This window comes from Tupaia chinensis, unplaced genomic scaffold, assembly GCF_000334495.1.
Source record: "Tupaia chinensis unplaced genomic scaffold, TupChi_1.0 Scaffold000688_1, whole genome shotgun sequence".
NCBI lineage: Eukaryota > Metazoa > Chordata > Mammalia > Scandentia > Tupaiidae > Tupaia > Tupaia belangeri.
This window is the reverse complement of record NW_006160211.1, coordinates 5,851,226-5,859,874: the sequence shown is the minus strand read 5'-3', so window position 1 is coordinate 5,859,874 and position 8,649 is coordinate 5,851,226. Positions and strand designations below refer to the sequence as shown.

General features: G+C 41.6%; 2 protein-coding genes across 2 annotated transcripts in view; one reads left to right on the top strand and one right to left on the bottom strand.

Annotated features, from left to right (window-relative positions):
- Positions 1-8,649, top strand: part of GCH1 (GTP cyclohydrolase 1) — a 47,725-nt gene that overhangs the window by 4,562 nt on the left and 34,514 nt on the right.
- Positions 2,533-4,071, bottom strand: UTS2B (urotensin 2B). Its single transcript, XM_006160578.2, is given in 2 exon segments — positions 2,533-3,122; positions 3,452-4,071. Coding segments are annotated over 2 exon segments (363 nt in total). The 5' UTR covers positions 3,602-4,071; the 3' UTR covers positions 2,533-2,909.

Sequence of the window (8,649 nt, the reverse complement as noted above, 5' to 3'; positions counted from 1 at the left end):
ATTTTCGCTATAGGGCGCATGTGCTCACCAGACAGACAGAGAGACATAGAGACAGAAAGCGAGAAATCACCCCCCAGGGGGGATGGTCACGCCACAATCCCTTCTCCTCCATTCTCCTCTCGGGACCTTGGGCATGCACGCACACACGCTCAGTGTGAGTTTTAAGTCACTGGGTCCAGGACGTGAACCACGGTCGACTACGTGGGTGTCCAGCAACGTAGCCATTATGCTAACTGCTGGTTCCCTGGACTGCTTTTTTGTAAGGAGCAGACTTGTTTGAAACTGTTTTCTCTGCTTAAAAATAAGATACAGGACTGTCTATCTTTTTTAAAAAGGTATATTTATTTTATTTATTTATTTTTTTGGAGAGGTTTTTGCTATAGGGCACATGCACTTGCCAGGAAGACAGAGAGAGACAGAGAGACAGAAAGCGAGAAATCACCCCCTAGGGGGGATGGCCATGCCACAATCCCTTCTCTTCCATTCTCCTCTAGGGATCTTGGGCACACACGCACACGTGTCCGGCGTAAGTTTAAGCCTTCGGGTCCGGGACTTCAACCATGGTTGACTACATGGGAGTCCAGCAACATAGCCATTATGCCAACTGTTGGTCCCAGTATATTTATTTTTAATTTTAGTTATTATTATTCTTCAATTTTGACTAGAGAGTGTCAGAGAGAAAGGAAGAATGAGAAAGCAAGTCACCAGGTCTGGAACTTGAACCATGGTTGGCCATGTGGGAGTCCAGTGCCCAACCACCATGCCACCTGCTGGCCCTCCACCTTCTATATCCCTGTAGTCTGTACATTCCTGATTAATAATGTTGACTTAAGTTTTATAAAATGTAAAATAAGTTAATATTTTACGTTCTCCCTCAATTTGTTTTTTCAGTTCTTTGTGCTTGAATGGGTGCAGATTCCTTGTGTTCTAAGGAGTTATCAGTTTCCCTTACACTGCACTTCTTTCCGTGACCCTTGCCTTGTGTACCTTTCCCCCACTTCCTGTGTGTACCTTGCTATGGGAGCATCTGTGGTCACCCGTAACAGGGCTGTGGCAGGGTTGTGCAAGTCTCATGGTTACTGTTCGTGATTGGGTGGTAGCTTGTGGAAAGAGCGCCTCTCCCAGGAACTGACTTTGGATCTAGCCTCACCGACTGATTTGTTTGTGTTTCTGTCCCATCTCATCCTGAAGTTTAGCTATATTCTAAACTTCACTTACGTAGTAAGATTTGCCTTGGTTCTTTCTCCTTTCTGTGTGAGGAATCTTTCCCATATGTCCACAGTGCTTTTATTCAGAAGCGATACTTACTGAAATCGTGGGGTCTCCTATTCCCTGAGGTTCTTGGTCTTCATGCCTCTGAGCCTGACCCTTTCCATTCCCTTTCTTCTCCCTCTGAATGGGAACAACCTTTTAGAGAGCTTGATCTACCGAAAGTTAAGAGTGTGCTTTCTCCCATCAGTTGTCCTTTTAATGAGCTCAACGGACCACCCAAGTCTTGACTCTTCTGTTACATTTCTAGTTAAAGTACATTTTAGCTTGTCTTGTCCAAGCTGCCGAAAGGATTTTCTTAAATCGTGCTGACAGCATCCCCAGTGTGGAGGAAGCATGTGTATAATCCAGCGTGAGGAGATGGCACCAGAGGTGACCGACTCCTTCACTGTTGGCCCACCAGGGATGAGGAGGCACAGACACCGATGGTGAGTCATGTCCCTGCTCCACCACTTTCACTGCAAGATTGTATCTAGTCTCTAAAGATAATGTGAGACAATTAAATACTCTGTTTATACAAAAATGAGTCTTGGCCACTTCATACTGAAATGTGGAGGCAGTCACAAAAGGTTTTCCTGTTTGAATCACAACTTCTCTGATTTATTACATTAGATTGCTAATAGTGAACTAAAAATTGTAACCACCTCTTAGGTGATGGCGAGAGGAGAACAGCAGATGATTACCTATTCTCCTGGTATTCTTCCTACAGTTTGAATGAACATTTTCATTGAACGCCGGATGTGCACTGCATGCTGGGAATGCAGGGTGAGCAAAGCCAGGGGTAGCTACTGCCACATGGGGCATACAGCCCAGCAGAGAAAACAGTCAGGCATCAGAGAATTACAGGAAAGAGACACGATGTGAGATCGAGATACCTGATGATGAAAACAGCTCAATCAGAGTTTTTAGCAAGTTAAAGAACTTGATCCACGCTGGGAGATAGGCAGGTGGAGGGGTGAAGTGACCTTGAATTGACTGACGTCAGAATAAAAACAAACACTGCTGCTTACTTACTATGGGGCGAACACTGTCTGAGTCCTTTATATGCATGACTTTATTTGATATTCACAGTAGCCCTATAGCACAGGTAACATGATATGTATTTTATAGGGAAGGGAACAAAGAGAACTTGCCCAGGATTGTACCTTGAAAAGTAGGGGAGCCGGGAGAATGATAAAGAATTAGAATCATTGTAGTCTATGACTTTCTATTAAATTTTAATCATAATATTTTACTATTTTATTCGATTCTCCCCTTCTCCTTTTGAATTTTTTCCTACTGTCTGCTTTTTTACTTAAAAATTTTTTTTTTGATATTAAAGCATAGTTATCACAGGACAAAATTATATCGGTAATAAGTTTTGGAAAGCATACAGTAGCTACAATACTCTCAACTTTAGCTTTACAAAGCTATTTTGATAGCCCCATGCCATTCAAAAGTGCAGTTTATTTGTCACTGTCCACAACATAAACTGTAAGCCTATTATAACCCACTTAGTAACAAGTTAGCAAGATAAGAAAAATAATATGCAGAATAAATGCCATAGATTATGATTGAAACAGCTATACTGTCTAAGCTGTAGAAGGAATAAATATGTATTTTTTCTAATCGTCTTAACTTTTTTGCATCTAGAGAAATCTTCAGACCCAGTACTTCCAAAAGCAAGCTTGCTCGTTAGGATGGGAAGACAGACTATCTGCCTCATAGGGCATCTCCGCGTTCTTTGCCTCCGTGAGCGGTCCTTTAAGCTTTTCCAGCTGGTTAAGTTTTTCCAGTTTGTTAGTGAGTTCTGTATCAATGTTAGAAGGTCTTTGGAAATCAAAATTTTTATTCAGTAGAGACATCAATAGTTTCTCATAATTTATCTCTTTTTTCTTTTTTCTTTTCTTTTCTTTCTTTCTCTTTCTTTCTTTTTTTTTTTTTTTTTAGAGGTTTTTGCTATAGGGCACATGCGCTCGCCAGAAAGACAGAGAGAGACAGAAAGATAGAAAGCGAGAAATCACTTCCCCCCCCCCCCGTGGGGGGGAGATGGCCATATCGCAATCCCTTCTCCTCCATTCTCTTCTCGGGACCTTGGGCACACACGTACACACGCCCGGCCTAAGTTTAAGCCACCAGGTTCAGGACTTGAACCACGGTCAACTACATGGGAGTCCAGCAACATGGCCATTATGCCACCTGCTGGTCTCAGATTTCTCTCTTTTTCATCTGGGCACAATTCATTTTCTTGGGTAAGATATGGTTATCCATGCACTGATTCCAAGAAGATCATCACAGATAACAATGATAGGACATCAAAGCAAAGAGGTATTGAGAGGATCTTCTTGTTCATGTTAGTGGTAAACCAACTTTCCAGGTCAAGAAGAATATTTAAATGATTTTCTACTGCAGTAGAGCTCACTTTTAAAAGACAAGTGTAGTTTAATTACAAACATTCTAGTTAAAGAGAGGGAAAAAAATGTATAAAGTGTAATGCGTCTTGTCAACATGATTCATTACTTGGAAAAATGACAGGTTTGTGACACAGGAAAACAGGATCAATATATCTCACACTCGCTCATTTCACTAAAAGTAGGCTTTCCTCTCGGGCACATGTGTAATCATAAAGCAGAAGCTTGGAGCATAGAACTTACTGGTTAGCTCTTCATTTTATGGTTAATTTTCATATCCCAAGAGTCATTAACCTCAAATTCTATTAATACTGAAACTAAGTACATAGCATTCAAGTCTGCTGTTTGGTTTATCTAGCTCAAGAAATTCTTCTATGCCTATACATTTCCCTCCTGACCCATCTGCAGCACAATTCTGTAATTTGAGCCCAGTACTTGGTTGAGTCAGACTGCAATATTAAAATTTACCAGGAGAGGGCACCTGTCTAATCATTGGATCCTAGATTATAAACCTTGGATTATATGAATAATTCTAGGTTATGGAAACAAATGTGTTCCCTACAGTTATAAATTTTTTATTGAGTCTACGGTCATATATTGGGGGCTAATCTGGAGTAGGCTACTCAAAGAGCATCTGAACTGAGGTAAATCTGTCATGCTCAAGGCTGAGAGGAACTTTTACTCACTAGTATTCTGACCTATACAGCATCAGGAACAGTTTTTTAAGACCCTTAGAGAAGAGGGAACTATCCATATTTATCTTTGAATCCCTAGCAAATATCTCAACACATTTGGAAGACTTGATGAGTACCTGAACTGAGTTTCTTTTTAGTTTATTACTTTTTCCATGAGCAAGAGAAAGGGCAGAGAGAGATAGAAACAGACAGACAGATACGCAAAGAGACACAGATCAACAGACATAGACTGACAGAGGCAGAGACAAGCCCAAAACGAGAGATGCAGAGGGAGAGAGAGAGAAAAATAGCACCCCAACAGGGTATTGATACCATAATCCACCTCCAGCCTTGGCCGGTTTTGGGTCCTCATGGAATGTGCATTTGGCAAACCCTGGAGTTTGCTGGATGCAAACCTGGAACCTTCCCATGTGGATTGGCCTTGTGGAGTTTAACGTTTTGCCAGTGCACCACCTTGTGCCCCCCTGAATGGTTTCTTAAGGACAGAGACCACTTCTTAACCCTTATGTGTTCCTTCTGCCACAGTGTTCTGTGCATAGGTGCTTAATACGTGGTGGTCAGGGACTAGCAGTTAGTCTAATGGCTATGTCGCTGGACTTCCATGTAGTTGACCGTGGTTCAAATCCTGGATCCAGTGGCTTTAACTCCTACCGAGTATGTGTACATGCGTGCCCAAAATCCCAAGAGGAAAATGGAGGAGAAAGGATTGTGGTGTGGCTGTCCCCCCTGGGGGGTGATTTCTCACTTTCTGTCTCTCTCTGTCTTTCTGGCAATTGCACATGCCCTATAGCAAAAACCTCTCAAAAAGAATTAAAAAAAAAAATACATAGTGGTCATTATGTAAACTAAAGAAAGATTGGAGGGGGGGCTTAGTTTTATTGGGGGAAATCCCTGAAAAATGATTGGCTGTCCTGAGCATTTCTAGGCCAGAAGTCATCCTCTAGAGGCCTTGCTGTCTTTCATGAAGTCCTGTCCCAGTACACACCTACCTGTTTGGTGAAATGGTTCTTCCTGAATTCAGTCAGCATGTTTCATTCCAAGGAATCAATTGAAATGATACGGCAAGTCAGAATTCTCATGGAGAAGAATCTCTAGACATTTTGTCAGGGTTGCAATGTTTAAACTCCTAATTATAGAAATGTCCAAATGTGCACAAATTACAGTAATACAGTGAGCTTCGAGTACTCATTATGCAGTCTTTTTCTTTTTGGAGAGAGATTTTTGCTATAGGGTGTGCACGCTCACTAGAGAGAGACAGAGAGACAGACAGTGAGAAATTACTCCCCAGGGGAGATGGCCATGCCACAATCCCTTCTCTGTTCTCCTCTCTTTTCTAGGTAGATTGGCAAACATACAGAAGTTTATTACTACAGTACATTATTGAAGTTGTAAGGAAACAAATACTCCTGTTGAGCATGTAACCCTTCTTATAGGGATTGATCTGGCAGCATCCATTAAATATACATGTGGATATATCCTACTTGAGGGGCCGGCAGGTGGTGTGATGGTTAAGGACGCTGGATTTCTACATAACTGACTGCGGTTCAAGTCCCAGACCCGGTGGCTTAAAACTCATGCTGAGTGCCTGTGCGTGCATGCCCAAATTCCCAAGAGGAGAATGGAGGAAAAGGAATTGCAGTATGGCCACCCCCCACCCCCCCACTTCGAGGGTGTGATTTCTCGCTTTCTATCTTTCTGTCTCTGTCTTTTTGGCGAGTGTAAGCACTCTAAAATAAAAATCTCTCTCTAAAAAAGAAAATCCTGCCCCTTGGAATTTATTACATATATGAACGTACAGGCATGGTATATGCTCAAAGTTAATTATAGTAACTCTTTTTATAAAGAATTATTTAATTTTATTTATCTTTAATATTTTAATTTGCTATGGGGCACATGTGCCTATTGAGAGAAAGAGTGAGAAAGCAAGTCATCAGGTCTGGGACTTGAACTACAGTTGGCCATGTAGGAGTCCAGCACCTTAACTACTATGACCCCTGCTGGCCCCTAGTTATAGTAACTCTTTGTTTTTTGAGAGATTTTTGGTATAGGGCACATCTGGAGAAACAGAGAGAGACAGAGAGATAGAAAGTGCAAAATCACCCCCCCCCACCCCGGGGGATGGCCATGCTACAATCCCTTCTCCTTCACTCTCCTCTCAGGATTTTGGGTGCACATGCACATGCACTCAGTGTAAGTTTTAAGTTGCCAGGTCTGGGACTCGAACTGCAGCTGACTAGTGGGACTCCGGTGACGTAACCATTACACCATCTGCTGGTTCCAATAACTTTTTTTAAAAAAATAATTATTTATTTAATTTTATTTATGGTTATTCTAGTATTTGATCAGAGAGAGAGGGAGAGTGAGAAAGCAAGCTGCCAGGTTCAGGACTTGAACCACAGTCAGCTATGTGGGAGTCTAGGGCATTAGCCATCACGCCACCTGCTGGCCCCTATAGTAATTCTTTTTAAAAATATTTATTTATTTAATTTTATTAGTTGTTGTTATTATTACTTAAAATTTGTCCAGAAGGGGGAATTTATGATTATCTGCACAGATTTTAGCTAAGTTACTTTTAATCAAAGGTAGACTAAGAACTAACAAACTGGGGGTCAGCAGGTGGCATGGTGGTTAAAGGCACTGGATTTCCACAAGACCAACCATGATGTGAGTCCCAGATCTGGTGGCTTGCTTTCTCACTTTCCCTTTCTCTCACTCTGTCCCTCTCTGGTCAAATTAAAATAAATAAAATCAAATGAAACAATTTCTTTTAAAAAAAAAATAAAAATAAAAGAGAAAAAAAGGAACTAACTAACTGGGACCAGCAAGTGGTGTATAGGTTAAGGTGCTGGACTCCCACTTGACTGACCACGGTTCAAGTGTCAGACCTAGTGGCTTGAAAATCACACTGGATGTGTTTACATGCGTGCCCCAAATCCAGAGAGGAAAACAGAGAAGGGATTACGGCGTGGCCATTCTGCGCAAACCCCCCACCCTGGGGGATGATTTCTCACTTCACGTCTGTCTCTCTTGGATCCAGTGACTTAAAAATCATGCTGGGTGTGTGTACGTGTGTACCCTAAATTCTGAGAGGAGGCTGGAGGAGAAGGCATTGTGGTATGGCCATACCATCTCTCTTTGGTCAAATTAAAATAAATAAATAAAGTTAAATAAATTAAAAAAAAATAAGAAAATAAAATCATGCCCTGTGCATGTGTGCCCCAAATCCTGAGAGGACAATGGAAGAGAAAGGATTGCAGTATAACCATTCTCTGGGGGATGATTTCTCACTTCCCCTCTCTGTCTTTCTCTATGGCAAGCACTCGTGCCCCATAACAAAAGATCTTTAGTTCTTACTTTAAAAACAAACAAAACAAACAAACAAACAAAAAAACCACAGAATTAAGTTTGCTTTTTGTGTGTGTCTGTTTTTAACTTTATTTACTTAGGGACCAGCAGTTGGCATAATGGCTATGTCACTGACTCCCATGTAGTCAACTGAGGTTTGAGTTCCAGACCCGGTGGCTTAAACTCACATCAGGTGTGTGTGCGTGTGTGCCCAAGATCCTGAGAGGAGAATGGAGGAGAAGGGATTGCGGTGTGACCATCCCCCTGGGGAGTGATTTCTCGCTTTCCATCTCTCTGTCTTTCTGGTGAGCGCATGTGCTTTATAGAAAAACAAAAATAAAAACAAAAACAAAAAACCTCTCCAAAAAAAAAGTTTAAGTTTATTTACTTATTTCTTTCCGAAAGAGAGAGTATGAGAGCAACAGGAACCCTTGCCAGGGTCTCGCCATGCAGTGGTCCCTCCCCTTAGTTTCTGAGTCAAGATCACAGGTATGCCCGTGTGCCTAGTATATTCAGGTTGACCAGGATCTGAACCTGGGCCTCCTATGTGGTTCAGATATCACACAATGGCACCCTGCTGCCTGCATCACTGCAGTGGGGCCAGGAGCTGTGGCCTTTTAATCTGTGGCTCCTTCAATTAGACAGAACTTCATTTACAGACCTTCTGCTCAGGAATTAATTGTAGTGACTTCTACAAGAATGACCATTTGCTAGTTGTACTAGCACTTGAGGTTTTAATCTGTTATGACTTCATATCAACTAGGAAACGAGATGTTGAATTATTTAGTAAAACTGTACCACAAAAACTAATATTCATTGTTAGGATCATTGTTAGTTTTTTTAATGAAAGAATTACTCAAATTAAGGCGGGGGTGTGGTGAAAGGGAAACTCTCTTACACTGCTGGTGGGAATGTAAATTGGTCCAGCCACTGTGGAGAACAATTTGGAG